The following is a 14,115-nucleotide window of genomic DNA, read 5'->3' on the forward strand; positions in this document are numbered from 1 at the left end:
GCATTGTGGGTGGTGGGGTTCACAGTCTTAAAACTTTTATTTCGAAAATCTTTTCCTATCTGATGCCATGTCGCCTTTAGATGACAGTCAGGATTCATTGTGGGTAGTGGGTGGGGCAGTTTACAGTCTTAAGACTTTTATTTTGAAAATCTTTTCCCATCCGACGCCTTGTCGCCTTTAGATAAGACAGTCAGGATGCATTGTGGGTGGCGGTGGGGGGGTTTCGGGGTTGGCACTAGAACACTCTCATCCTCCAAATCCAACAAGCGACTACTGATAATATAAATATACGGTTGTTTTGTTTTTTTTTTATTTAGAATCGTCAACACAACAGGAAGACAAGGAGGTAAATAATAATAAAAAAAGAAAAATCATCTCGGAAAACAATCGTGGCGACCGTGTGTCGGCCGGACAGAAACGAACATTCTGAAAATGTCTAAGTGCACTTTACACAGCTCATCATGACAAGTCTAACCTGCGGCATGCCCCCCACCCCCTTCCTCCCCCAAAACACACAAAAATTACAAAAAAAAAACTACAAATTCCAACGAGCGATGGCTGTGAGTGGAATGGTCCTTTTTTTTGTTGTTGTTGGGGATACAATAGTCTGTCACTCTAAAAACTACTCTCTTTATTTATGGGCTAATTCATTTTTAACCCCTTCCCCTCCATTGACAACAGGCAGACGTAAAAAAAAAAAAAAAAAAAAAAAAACCCTTCGAAATAAATAATACGGAAAAATGATTCTCTCTGTACACAGACAAAAAAAAGAAAGAAGGGGGCCTGGGGCTGCGGCACATTCACATTATGTGATCATGTGGATGCAAGGGGGGGGTCTCTCTCTGCTGCTCTCTATTGGAACCGTTTTTCGTCCTTGTTTATTATTGATGCGCTGTTCGTTTAAAACATAATCTGCTCTGTCGCTTGTTTTTTAGATTGTGTCTAATGAAGGAAGTCAGGAGGTTAGGGTGGATGGGGTTGGATGGAGGTGGGGCACGGGCTCAGAGCATGCCAAACCCTTTGGCATAGGTGATGGCTTTCAGCAGTCTCTCCCTCAGCTTCTCCTTGCTGCCGTACTCGGGCAGCAGCAGCACATTAAAGCAGGTGTGGGATGTCGGTAACCTGTGGGACAAGGACAGTAACACACACACACAATTCTTGCACATTTTTAACTTGAAACATGTTTTTTGGAGCAATCTCACAAGTCGGCCATTGTTTATATGGTATATGTGTGGTGCGTTCAATGACGATGGGAAATTTTGAGGTGCAAACGAAAGATCTATTAAAAACATTACTTTAAAACAAAACTGTATGTGACATGTGATGCATTTAAGGACCATTCGATCTTTTTTTTTTTAACGTCACCTTGCATTTTCTGTCACATGACCTGCAGGTCCCATGATTGTGATTTTTTTTCCAGATTCTTTTTAGTGTGTACAGTTTATTTTAAGCACATTTTTGAAGTATTTATTTTGTTTATTTAGAGAAATGTCATATATTATCACATTAAAAAAAATGCAGATCAGCCAAAAACTTGTTGAATTTTGTGACATGACCACTGGTCACATGATAGTGAATCATATTTTTCTAGTTGCATTAAAAAATGTGGAATATTTAGTTTTTTACAGAATCTTATTAGCGTGTACAGTTTATTCTTGGCACATTTTTAAAACCGATTTTTATCAGTTTACTCAAAATTTACAGTATACGTGGTGCATTTAAGGATGATGGAAAAATTCAAGTCTGACAATTCTACCAGTTTCTAAAGCTGATTATTATTTTAAGAAGCATGCATTGCAAAAAGAAGTGGTTAAATATTTTTTTAATCCACTAATATCAATTACAGTGGATATAAAAAGTCTACACACCCCTGTTGAAATCGCAGGTTTTCGTGATGTATAAACATGACAGCAAGAGAAATAATTTCACAACTTTTTCCACCTTTCATGTGACCTATAACCTGTACAACGCAATTGAACAACAAACTAAAACCTTTAAAGGGGAAAAATATAAAATAAAAACCTTACAATAACCTGGTTGCATAAATATGCACACCCCTAAACTAATACTTTGTTGCAGCACCTTTGGCTTTTATTACAGCACTCAGTGTTTTTGGGTAGGAGCCTATCAGTGTGGCACATCTTGATGTGGCAATATTTGCCCACTCTTCTTTGAAAAACTGCTCCAAATCTGACAGATTGTGATCTCCTCTGCACAGCCCTCTTCAGATTTAGATGTGCTTTGGGTCATTGTCGTGCTGAAAGATCTTCATCTTAAGCTTTCTAACAGAAGGTCGAAGGTTTTGTGCCAGCACTGACTGGTATTTAAAACTTTCATAATTCCCTCCACCCTGACTAAGGCCCCAGCTCCAGCTGAAGAAAATCAGCCCCAAAGCATGATGCTGCCACCACCATGCTTCACTGTAGGTATGGTGTTATTGTGGTGATGTGCAGTGTTGTTTTTGCACCAAAGATACCAATTATGTCAAAAAAGTTCAACCCTGGTCATCAGACCATAACACATTTCCCACATGCGTTTAGGAGACTGCAGCTCCTTCAGTGTTGCTTCGGCCTCTTGGCAGCCTCCCTGACTAGTTTTCTTCTCGTCTTATCATCAACTTTGGATGGATGTCCTGTTCTTGGTAATGTCACTGTTGTGCCATATTTTCTCCACTTGATGATGGCGGTCTTCACTGTGTTCCATGGTGTATTTAATTCATTGGAAATTCTTGTCACGAAAACCTGCCATTTTAACAGGGGTGTGTAGACTTTCTATATCCACTGTATGTGTATCACTTCATCAAAAGTGTCAGCAAAAATAATTTTTGTCACATGGCCTGCAGGTCACATGATAGTGAATCATAGTTTCCTAGTTGCATTGAAAAGTGCAAAATTATTTATTAAATTCTTGCAAAATTTTTTAAATGAAACATGCTTTTTTTTCGGAGCAATCTCACAATTCGGCCATTGTTTGTGTTGCATAAATATGGGACATTATGTGGTGAGAATGTCTAGACTAGAAAAATGTAAAATTTTTATTTTATTTTTTTAAACCAAACGGTTTACATTTACAGAACTGTATGTGACGTGATGCATTCAAGGACCTCACCTGTCTGTGTCGGGCCCGTTTTTGGCGATGATCATCTTCAGCTTGCCCAGCCCCCCTACGGGCGCTCTGTCGGTGCCGGTGGTGAACTGTAGGAAGAGGCGCTTCTGCTCTTCGCCAAACGAGTGCAATGTCTCCCAAAACTCCCTGCGGTACATTTATGATCATTATTAATATTAGGAAACCTGCTCGTTGCTAACGGCGATGGGGTTGTTTGTGATGTAAACACCCTCTCTTACTTGATAATTCTGGAATCTTTGTTATAACCGCCGTCGTATTCTGTCGTTTCTTCAAGTGCTAAAAAGTCCAGGTTCTGGTTTGGGGGGGGGGGGGGGGGGTACATTAATACATTAAATATGTAACAATAATTTCTGGTGACATTTTTAAATATTTTGCACAGCTCTCACCCTGCTTCCACAGATCAGGAGCTCTATTTCCTCTGGTCTGAACAGGTATTTGAGTGGCGACTCGTTGGTGACCATGTGAAAGCCTCTCCTGAAGGCTTTGAACTGCTTCTCAACACTTTTGTTCAGTATATACTCGGAATACTGTGCAACAAACTCCTGCTTGCACGCACACAAACACAACAAAGCAAGCACATTAGCAGCTGAACTGCTGAGTTTTCAACAGAACTACGAGTCCGACTCACCTTTCTGTTTTCATTTGTGACGGGAATCTTGTCCCCGTTTTCCCTTAAATCGTACATAAGCGGGTTCCCGAACAGATCCGTCTGGGAGATCTGAAAAGTGATCATCATGTCCTCCTCCACGCTGCCCTCATACTCCAACAGCTCCTTTAGACTCTGGTGCAAAACCTTTCCGCCAAAGAAACATTTGTTAGCATTAGCCGTCACATGTACTTTTCCAAGCATTTATTTGAATGCTAGCTTACCGGGTTAGCATCTGCTAAGTCCCTGAACGTTCCTTTCTTGCCCATTAGCTTCCTGTACACCACCATAGGGAAGTGGACATCCAGGATGCAGTTGTTGTAGATGGCCAGGCCTAGGACTATGCCGATGAGGGTGTACTGGCCCTCGTTTTCGAACGACGATGGGTTAAACCAAAACAATTTGGTTCGCTCGTCATATGTGAACATGCCTGGAGGAGGTAAAGCATATTAAGAGCACAACATTAACATAAATCCTAGTTATTGTACCGTCTTACCGATATCTGGGTTGAAGATCTCCTCCACCACCAGCTGAAAGAACTCTTTGGAAACACCTCCTTCATCAACGCCTTGCTCTCCTTCAAACTCCACATACAGCTGCTTCTTCAAGTCTGCGGGATTCTCCATCGCTATCATCTCCAGCTACGAGGAAATGACAAAAAACAATCAGTGTGATGGTTCCCAGAATAATAACGGGGCCCTTAAAGAGTGTGTTTAGGCTGCACGTACCCTGACCAGAGCGTCGTCGATGATGTGATCTCTGCGCACTTTGAGTCTAAGGTAAGGGTTGAGCTGCTGGCCCTGCACCAAGCTGTAGAGGACCGTGATCCGCCGCTCGCTGTACATGCGGATGCGGTTGTCGTAGTACAGGCCCAGGTTCTTGGTGACAGCGTTAAGGATGAATGGGCAGGTCATAAAGGAGAACTTGTTTTCGGTTTCGACCTTAAAGAATGTGTAGTCCTTGTCCATCTCTAAGACCTCGTTCAGAGGCTCGTTAACAAACTCCTCGAAGGGGACAAGCGGCCGCCGGCAATCGTTGGTACGGATTCCCAGCTCCGTCTCCAGTGGGTCCACCCGGGGGCCCTTCTTGTTCCGCCTCTCCTCGCCCAGGAGCTCCTGAAGTGTGAGATCGCTGGACTCCGGAATGGGCTCCTCATCCTCTTCCTCATTGTGCTCCACGTCCAGGTCGCCGCCCAGCACGTTTGCATAGTAGATGATCTTCAAGCACTTGGTGGACGCCACCACCGCGTCGTCGTCGTTGACCAGGTTGCGGCTGTTGAACTCGTTGCTGATCACCTTGTAGGTAATGAGCTGCTGGAAGGTCTCCACCATGCGCCGGATCTGCTCGGCACCGTAGCGCGACCACAGGCGCGCCAGCTTAGCTTGAGCTGCCAGCGGTAGTTTGCTCATGGCCTTACAAAACTGCGGGAGAGCGATCTCCAGGTACTCCGGACTGTGAAGGTTGCTGTTTTCCATCACTATAACAAATAGATTTAGGTAGTTTTGGTCTCGTGAATACACGTTGTGGTACGTCAGGTCACACTCTACGTTAGGTGACAGGTACACCAGTGCATTCAAGAAGGCAGCTTCTATCTTCTCATTAGACAGGAGGCGCCTGTAGACACGTCGCACAGCTTCAATGTCCACCGACACCTCATCGGGGGCCAGCTTCTGGACATCGTTCTCCCCCGATGAGCTCTCTCCGAGCCTCGATGATGAAGACGACGTGGGCGAGTCCTCCTCCATAGCGGTCGCAGAGCAGGCGGCTGCCTCCTTCTCGTCCTCATCTTTGTCTTCATCCTTACCTTGGAGGGACTTTAGCTCCTCCTTAGTGTGAGGTTTGGACCTCCGGAAGCTCTGCACCAGGCCCTCGGCGCTTGAGAAAACCCGGCCTATTACCCGGATCAGAGGGGAGTAATCCTCTTTCTCTCCACAGATGTCCAAGATTTCATACACCTTTTCCTCCGTCAGGTAATTTACATCTGCACACAGAATCAAAAGACACAGTTAGAATCAATAACATGCTAACTATTAGCGCAAACTATTAGCACGACCCACCTTTGAAATTGTCCCGTACGGAGTGGACATCTTTGTGGTTCATCTTACTGTTGCCACAGGCCGAGTTGCTGTTGGCGCTGCTCTCCAGGTAGGTGGATGCCGTGCCCTTTTTCGACGGGTGTGGGTCACACAGCTTGGCGTTAACCTTGTAGAGTTCCAGGGCTTTGACGGCCGCTGCGTTGTTATCCATGCGGTTGAAGCCCGCCGATGAGGCACACCATGAGTTGGAGCAAGACTCATTCCCGCAGCCCTCTGTTAACTGGTGGTAGTAGCGCTCTATTAGATGTTTGGCGGCTGCTCGCTTCCTGCGTTCAGAAAACGGAAAAGTATGCATATGACAGCCCGCAACAACATGAGCATATGGATGAATAACTGTTTAATAGGATCACATGACATAAAAACAGGAAGTGAAACTAAAGAGTTTGACTTACATTCGGCTTGCTTCTGGGTTTTCTACTTCAGGCTCCTCGTATTCTCTAGTTGAACAACAAACAAGCAGAGGTCACGATGTGCTGACATCATCACAACAACAACGCTGCATTAAAGCCTCTGGAGTGTATTCCCATTCACTTAATACTAAGAATATGACGTGCTAAAGCTAACATATACATCTCCTCCATTCACTGGGTTTGCATTAAGACAGCTAAATTTAAAGGGACAATAAAATATCTATACGTTGTTTATGTTTTAAATGTTATTTACGAAAGCCTTTAAACTATACAAGAGAAACGGGAATGAGCACAAGCAGCAGAAATGTCAGGGAGCACTCTGACGCTGACATGGCAAGCTAATGTAGCAATACTAGCTAGGCTGCTAGCCTTATTTTTTACGTAAACGTTATGTTTAAAAAGTTACGTACTGACACACAGCACATATTGTAAGTCATGCTTCCCGTGAACTTATATAGTGACTATAATAACAGCGTATTTGTATTAAACCAGACCCCATAAACGGCCAGCTAGCCTTGCTTAGCTCTGTCAGTGCCTATCACCCCCCCGGCAGCCCCGACTATTTCCTCATAACTCCCCCACCTATCGGATCCTCTCGCGGGGCTAGTTTCGGCCTGTGGTGGCGCACACTCACAGTCCTCCTTCTCGTCGGAATTCATACGAGACTTTATCCTCAGTTGTTTGTTATTCCGTTGCTTGTTTGTGGAATATTTCAAGTGCTCCGCGTGGTGTTTGCAACTTAAGCAGCGCGATCGTTCAAGTCTGTCCGGGAGGCGACGAAGGATTTTCTATTCAAAACTTCATTCACGGCCTTCCTACTGCAGGCTCTTTCCCCTGCTTGAGGTTCGCAGCCATCTTGACTTCACCATCAACCCACAGTCCCACAATGCATTGCGCTCTAGCTTCGAGACCTACAGGAATGGATCAAAACACTAGAGGGAACGGGATTATGTTATGTTACGTTAATTAATAGTAGTATATTGTTTACTGTTAATTTTCGTAGTGTAAATGTTTTCATGAAAAAGTTTGTGTGTATTTATCATTTTTATATAGTTTTTTTTCCTATCGTAACAACGCGGAAGAAAATGTATACTTTTATATCATACCATTTTTACGTCATAAACAATAGCAAACAAGGAAATAGAAGCGAAATTTAATTTGAACACTTTTTTTTAAAAAAAAAAGGTTTTTAACATTGGATTTATGGTTCGCACTTTAATATCTAATTAAATACATTATGTAACTAAAAATAACGATAAAAATGAAAAGGCACAGTTTTATAATACTAAACTTGTGCGCGTAAGGAAAAGTAGTCCCGCGGCAGTACAAAAACCCCTCTACTCATCACCGCCCGATATTTGATTTCAGTTTAACAGTTTACTAAAAACGTTTAAAGTTAATGCAGCGACAGATGTAGCAGGTCGATTTAAAGACTATATGATCCATATCTGACGGTATTGTATAATTATTCGTGACTTTTACTTGTCAAAGTTGACAAGGTGAGCGGGAAAATAGCGAAACTGGCAACCCAAACACGGCGCCTACGTGCGCACAGCACACCAGACTCTGGACTCTAGATGAAGGAGCAGAGCTACGCCACGAGGCAGATATCACCGCTTCGAATTTAGGTTCTTCTACTAAGTAACGCCATTATTCTGTTTACTCATGGTTTTTAATGACATCATTGGATATCCTATTTTAAAATACCGGACAGTGTATTCCCCCAATTATGTGTGTTTCATTTCAATTTACTGTTAATGTCGCGTAAGCTATGGCTAGCTAGCGGCACAGCTTGCCTCGCAAAGGCACAGCCGGTAGCATTAGCATTTGGACGCTGGGTTCACCTTCAAGGTCTTGGTTGTTGAGATAAATGACATAAAATATGTTATATATATATATATATACATATATATATATATATATATATATATATATATATAATATATATATATATATATATAAAAGGCTTTCGTGAGCATTTGTGGTTGTAAGCTAGGCGCCAAGTATGATGTGGGATTAGCCTAAAATGCTAGTATTACACCTTCAAAGCCAATGCTACTGTGAAGGTTAGCACTGACAAGTCCTAGGCAGTTGTCGTGAGTTTGTTAGCCGAGACCGGTACAGCAGAGTTGATGTGTTACGAGTAGGTCGTGGTGTGATAATGCTAATTTCAGCTAACGTTAGCATAAGAATGCAGATATCAAGTCATGCTAGCGCTTGCAAAATATCTTCTTCACAATATAATAAGTGTATTAAACGTCACTCGTGACACTTATAGGGTTCACGTTGTTTCGACTGCTTTCATCTGTCAGAAAATGGATGAGTGGGAAGAAGAGGTAAGAAGCTAACTTTTCATACCGCCATTTTTTAGCATGATTTATGGTGTACAGCACGTCTTGACACGGTTCCACACAGTTAAGTCACCTGACTTGTGTATTTCCTCATGTTTCCAGCCGAGTGCTGCAGTTACCTGCATCTCAAACGGAGGTATATTCTGAATAAATATTATTTATAGTGGTTTGGGTGTAGAAACTAGGACTAATCATTTTTTTCAATATTTTGTCTGCCCCCAGATCGTGGTGGAAGAGGCAGAGGAAGAGGGTTCAAAAGCTCATTTTCTTCAGGTGACCTCACAGTACATGTCATGTAACAAAATATATTGTTTCTATTTTATTATAGTGAATAATATGAACTAACCACAAAAAACACTTGGTATGTGCACTTAGGTGGTGACCAGAATGGAAATGGTAAGCACTAAGCAATGCTACATTGCAACTGCTGTCTCTCTGTTTTGTGTCTCTACTGATCCTGTGATGTTCTCATGCATCGTAGATGGGGAGAACAGCTTTTATACAGGGGAAGAGGGAGGCGGTTTCGGAGGGAGAGGACGCCGAGGTGCACTGGATTTGATCATCTGAACAGTAGAGCAGCAGTTTGTAGGCACTCATACCTGTGTGTGTGCGCGTGTGTGTTCCACAGGGGGTGGCAGAGGATTTGGCAGAACAGATCAGAGTGAAGCGAACAACAATGGCAAGTTTGTTTTTCTGACAGAAGGACATCCTTGATGCTTTGCGAACGTTGCGTTCGAATGCCTTCTGTTTTTTTTTTTTTTTTTTTTTACAGGGTTCAGAGGAGGCCGAGGTGGCAGAGGAGGTTTTGGAAAAGGTAGGAACAGATTGGATTTTTAGTAAGTAGGAATGTGAGTGGAAGGTGACGCTGATGCTTGGTTGTTGAAGGTGGATTTGAAGGAGGAAAAGGAGGAGGTTTCGGTGGAGGTACAGTGAATGAGCAAGCACAAAAGTTTGGGAAGTGTTACTGTTTGTAAATGTGTATTTTTGTCTTTGCAGGCTACCGTGGGGAAGACGAGGATGTTTTTAGTCAAGGTAAAGATAGCCTTTGAGGGACAGATAATAGATTTTCAGTGTGAATTTTTTTTTTTTTTGCAAGCAGTGTGACTAACATTGTGTATATACTCCAGTGGATGGAAAAGGTCAGGAGAAGAAGGACGAAAAGGACGGTGAGAGTAAGTATGTCTCCGTCAGAATATAGTCCCAAAATAGCTCAAGCTAGGAGACTGCCGCGTGTTAATCTGCATTTTCATTTGTGCTCGTTGTGAATACGCAGGTCACATGAAGTACTTTTTCGTTTTAATCAGGATGCTAGTTGAATAGAACATGTGTTCTCAGTAGCTGCGCACATGCCTGACTCCTGGACATGTGTCTGTATGAGGAGCGACAACACATCAGACAGTAATGCTTATGTCTCAGAACAGGTGACTGTTCTAAAGGAGGCCCTGTGAATTTACTATCACCTTTCTCAGATTAAAGGAGATTATACGCCCTTCTAATTTACTTGTAAATAGCCCACTAGGTTAATAAAAGATGTTTCTTATGATTAATATGCAACAGCTGAGCCAGTGAACAATTCATTTTCATGTTAAAGCAGCCTACATATTATATTTAATTTCTATTCACAATTGATTTTTTTATTCTAGCCTACATAAATGTCATTGTCTGTACTGTATCCCCAATGGTACAGCAAATCACTCATTAAGGAATATGACATGCAATTTTTATTTAGTAAACAATGTTTAGCTTTTAATCTTAGTGAAACTGAGGGAAATTTAGGCCCAGGAAAATCGCTGCTTATCAATTAATCGACCGATAAGGTCATTCAACTATTGAATAATGAATTAATTGATAATTTGCATCCCTAATTGGGATGAATAGAGTACTCTTTAAAAAAAAAAAAAAAAAAAAAAAAAGAGCTCAGGAACAGTCCACATTTTAAGTCCTTTTTTACCATGTGCAGGACCCAGAGTCACATATATTCCACCGACCTTGCCCGAAGATGAGGACTCCATCTTCTCCCACTACGAGTCCGGCATCAACTTTGACAAGTATGATGAGATCTTGGTGGATGTCAGCGGCACCAACCCCCCACTTGCTATCATGGTAATAAGTAAATCAATGAGCTTGTGTATACTTTTTAAAATCTGTTTGGAAAATTAATCAGACTCTTACCCCACAGACTTTTGAGGAGGCAGCTCTGTGCGAGACCCTTAAAAAGAATGTCAGCAAGTCCGGTTACGTGAAGCCGACTCCCGTGCAGAAGCATGGCATCCCCATCATCAGCGCCGGCCGGGACCTCATGGCCTGTGCCCAGACTGGATCTGGAAAAACGGTAAGATGCTGCAGATTTCACCCCCATGTCCTGCAGATTTGGTCATAGTGGAGTTTTTTTTCCTGCAGGCTGCGTTCCTGCTCCCAATCCTGCAGCAGCTGATGGCAGCTGGAGCGGCAGCCAGTTCCTTCAGTGAACTTCAGGAGCCTGAAGCAATCATAGTGGCTCCAACCAGAGAGCTCATCAATCAGATTTACATGGAGGCTCGGAAGTTTGCCCATGGGTGTGTCTTTTTTTTTTTTTTTTTTTTGGACTCCTAAATTAACCCATACATGCCTTCTGCTGGTGCTATAATCTTGGTCTCCTCTGTTGCAGGACGTGTGTGCGCCCAGTAGTGGTTTATGGTGGAGTCAGCACCGGATACCAAATCAGAGAGCTCTTAAAGGGGTGCAACGTGTTGTGTGGGACACCCGGGCGGTTGTTGGACGTGATCGGACGAGGAAAGGTGCTGTGACCATGCCATTTTTTTTTTCATCAGACTTGTACAGAGTTGAGGAGAAGGCTCACATGTTTGCATGGTTGTCTGCGCTGCAGGTCGGCCTGAACAAGGTGCGCTACTTGGTGCTGGACGAGGCCGACAGGATGTTAGACATGGGTTTTGAGCCTGACATGCGCCGCCTGGTAGGCTCCCCGGGAATGCCGGCCAGGGAGAACCGCCAGACCTTGTTGTTCAGCGCCACCTTCCCGGAGGACATCCAAAGGTCCGGCTACTTTATTTTACCCAGACAGCAGAGCTCACATTAACAGTTTTTATTCTATGTAATTGCAGGCTGGCAGCAGATTTCCTCAGGACAGACTATTTGTTCGTGGCTGTGGGTATTGTCGGTGGAGCCTGCAGCGATGTGGAGCAGACATTTATCCAAGTAGCCAAGTATGGCAAAAGGGAGCAGCTCATCGATGTCCTCAAGACCACTGGTACAACCTGAGCCTCAGTGTTTCCAGGCAACAGGAGTGGTTTTGCTTATTAAAGCACTCTGGTTTTTCTGGTTTTGATGACTGTTGTTTGTCGCAGGGTCCGAGCGCACCATGGTGTTCGTGGAGACCAAAAGGCAAGCTGATTTTATCGCTGCCTTCTTGTGCCAGGAGAAGGTTCCAACTACCAGCATCCATGGGTGAGTAATGTTTCCTGGAACCAACATCACACTTAAGGCTGTTCCATACTCCGCGAGACAAACAGCGGAGAACGCACTCCACGGGTGGTAAGAGATAAAAAAAAGGTCTTTTCCGCAGGAGGTACCATACTCCGCGAGACGCGTGTGTGCAGAACTCCTCATACGACCCGCCCACTAAACTATAAGGAAAGACTTTACTGAGTTTTTTAACACACCACAAGGACTTGTGCCATGGCAAGAGGGCATTATACAGAGAGGGTGCCTGCAACAGCGTGAGATGTCCGGCGATGAGTTGTGAAAATGCAACATTAAAAGTAACAATAGCAAAGATATACAGACATTGTTAACGAGCCTATTATGCCCGGGTATGTAGGAGTATATAGAATGGTAACAGTCACCATCTGGTATGTGTGAATGGCTGTCTGGAGTTATTGGTGACAAATCACCCTAACTTGCCTTTCTTTCTTTCTTTTATTGCTCATCATGCAAAACCGGTATGGTCTTATCTAAATCTGTTGAATCAGTGCTGTTTATACACCTACCTATATACCTGGAGAGGCTCTTGCGCTTCTCCACTTTCATCACGCCCACAATAAATTCCGACCAATCACAGCATGGTTGCCGCACAGCCTTGAAAGACAAAGTTCGGCCCGGACCCTGTGCACAGAAGTGCGGATCAGCGGGCGGTCAGAGACAAAAAATGACGTCATTTTGTGGGCGTAACGTCTGCAGGGGGGGGGAATGTCTTTGTCTCGCGGAGTATGGATCCAGCTTTAGCATTCACGTAGGTGATTATTTTTTTTTTTTATTGTGCTGTGTCGACAGTGACCGTGAGCAGCCAGAGCGAGAGAAAGCCCTGGCAGACTTCCGCTCCAGCAAATGTCCCGTCCTAGTGGCAACCTCCGTTGCTGCCCGCGGCCTGGACATCCCAGACGTGCAGCACGTGGTAAACTTTGACCTCCCCAACAACATCGATGAGTATGTGCACCGGATTGGGAGAACCGGCCGCTGCGGCAACACAGGGAGGGCGATATCTTTCTTCGACCCAGACGTTGACGGACAGTTGGCCCGCTCACTTGTCACCATTCTGTCCAAGGTAAGACTCCAGCATCTTTATTAACTTGAACTACATGTGACAAGACGCATAATTTTGTTTGGCTGATTTGACAGGCGCAGCAAGAGGTGCCCTCGTGGTTAGAGGAGTTTGCCTTCAGCAACCATGGTTCCATGGCCTTCAGCACCACCAAGAAGACTTTTACATCCACCGACTCCAGAAAGGTAACACGCTCTCCAATCGTCAGCTTTTTACACTTGTCCGTGTTTGTGCATCTCACGTCGTCCTGATGTGTCCGCAGGCTGGCTCCTTTCAAAGCGGCAATGGGAATGACCAGCCCGCACCTCAGCCAGCAGCAGAAGAGGAAGACTGGGGCTAGAAGGAGCAAATGAAACGGCACACCCACACTGCACTGATCCAAGTTGTTTTTTCTTTTTTTTATGTTTATCATGTATAATGTGGGTAAGATTTAAAAAAAGAAAAAAGGTTTGTTAAATAAGGCAAATTGGGCTTTCTGTAACCTAAGGTTAAGTTGAAGAATGTGTGTAAAGCGCACACAAGTTATATGTTTGCAAAATGGTGGCACAGCCAAAAGTAAACTGTTCAGATGTCTTGGTTTCTCATAGTTGTTTTTGTTGAAATAGTTACAATAACACAGACAGGTCCAGGAAGTAGTTGTGGGTATACTTAAGGGGCCAACACCTAATGAGCACATTGGAAATACAGTGTTTGCATTTTGTCTCTGGCAGCAGTGACACACACACACACCAAACCTGCAGATGATATACATGGCAATACAAGGCTGATCTGTAAATTCATCACCTGAGAAATGCTTATCAATATGTGTGATCACATGGGAAATGTGTTTAATTTAATATGTATCAATAAAGTTATTTTGATTGGACATGAGTAATGTACAGTGTTCGAAATATTTTTTTAAGTAGAAAAAAATATTTTTTTTATGTTTTTTCCTAGTATTTTTGAGAAT

General features: G+C 43.6%; 2 protein-coding genes across 4 annotated transcripts; one reads left to right on the forward strand and one right to left on the reverse strand.

The window, feature by feature from the left end:
* Positions 1 to 585: 585 nt before the first annotated feature.
* Positions 586 to 7,177, reverse strand: LOC114427967 (ubiquitin-protein ligase E3A). Of its 2 annotated transcripts, none has more exons than XM_028396228.1 (11): positions 6,913 to 7,177; positions 6,261 to 6,305; positions 5,830 to 6,134; positions 4,501 to 5,753; positions 4,269 to 4,413; positions 3,997 to 4,202; positions 3,755 to 3,919; positions 3,513 to 3,668; positions 3,345 to 3,418; positions 3,109 to 3,252; positions 586 to 1,122 (listed from the first exon to the last, which is right to left on the reverse strand). In XM_028396228.1, coding segments are annotated over exons 2-11 (2,571 nt in total). In that variant the 5' UTR covers positions 6,263 to 6,305; positions 6,913 to 7,177; the 3' UTR covers positions 586 to 1,001. The 2 variants fall into 2 exon arrangements, with proteins under 2 accessions (XP_028252029.1, XP_028252020.1); XM_028396219.1 differs by having other exon boundaries at positions 6,861 to 7,177.
* Positions 7,178 to 7,660: 483 nt separating this feature from the next.
* Positions 7,661 to 14,026, forward strand: ddx4 (DEAD (Asp-Glu-Ala-Asp) box polypeptide 4). Of its 2 annotated transcripts, XM_028396242.1 has the most exons (21): positions 7,661 to 7,906; positions 8,557 to 8,614; positions 8,732 to 8,765; positions 8,852 to 8,902; positions 9,005 to 9,025; positions 9,111 to 9,173; positions 9,258 to 9,308; positions 9,402 to 9,443; positions 9,515 to 9,553; positions 9,626 to 9,661; positions 9,757 to 9,801; positions 10,590 to 10,732; positions 10,809 to 10,961; positions 11,030 to 11,184; positions 11,277 to 11,406; positions 11,496 to 11,662; positions 11,731 to 11,876; positions 11,974 to 12,073; positions 12,899 to 13,169; positions 13,244 to 13,351; positions 13,429 to 14,026. In XM_028396242.1, exons 2-21 carry the CDS (start codon positions 8,594 to 8,596, stop codon positions 13,504 to 13,506), a joined length of 1,854 nt encoding a protein of 617 aa, XP_028252043.1. In that variant the 5' UTR covers positions 7,661 to 7,906; positions 8,557 to 8,593; the 3' UTR covers positions 13,507 to 14,026. The 2 variants fall into 2 exon arrangements, with proteins under 2 accessions (XP_028252043.1, XP_028252053.1); XM_028396252.1 differs by lacking the exon at positions 9,515 to 9,553.
* Positions 14,027 to 14,115: the final 89 nt, after the last annotated feature.

This window comes from Parambassis ranga, chromosome 2 (assembly GCF_900634625.1).
Source record: "Parambassis ranga chromosome 2, fParRan2.1, whole genome shotgun sequence".
Classification (NCBI taxonomy): domain Eukaryota; kingdom Metazoa; phylum Chordata; class Actinopteri; family Ambassidae; genus Parambassis; species Parambassis ranga.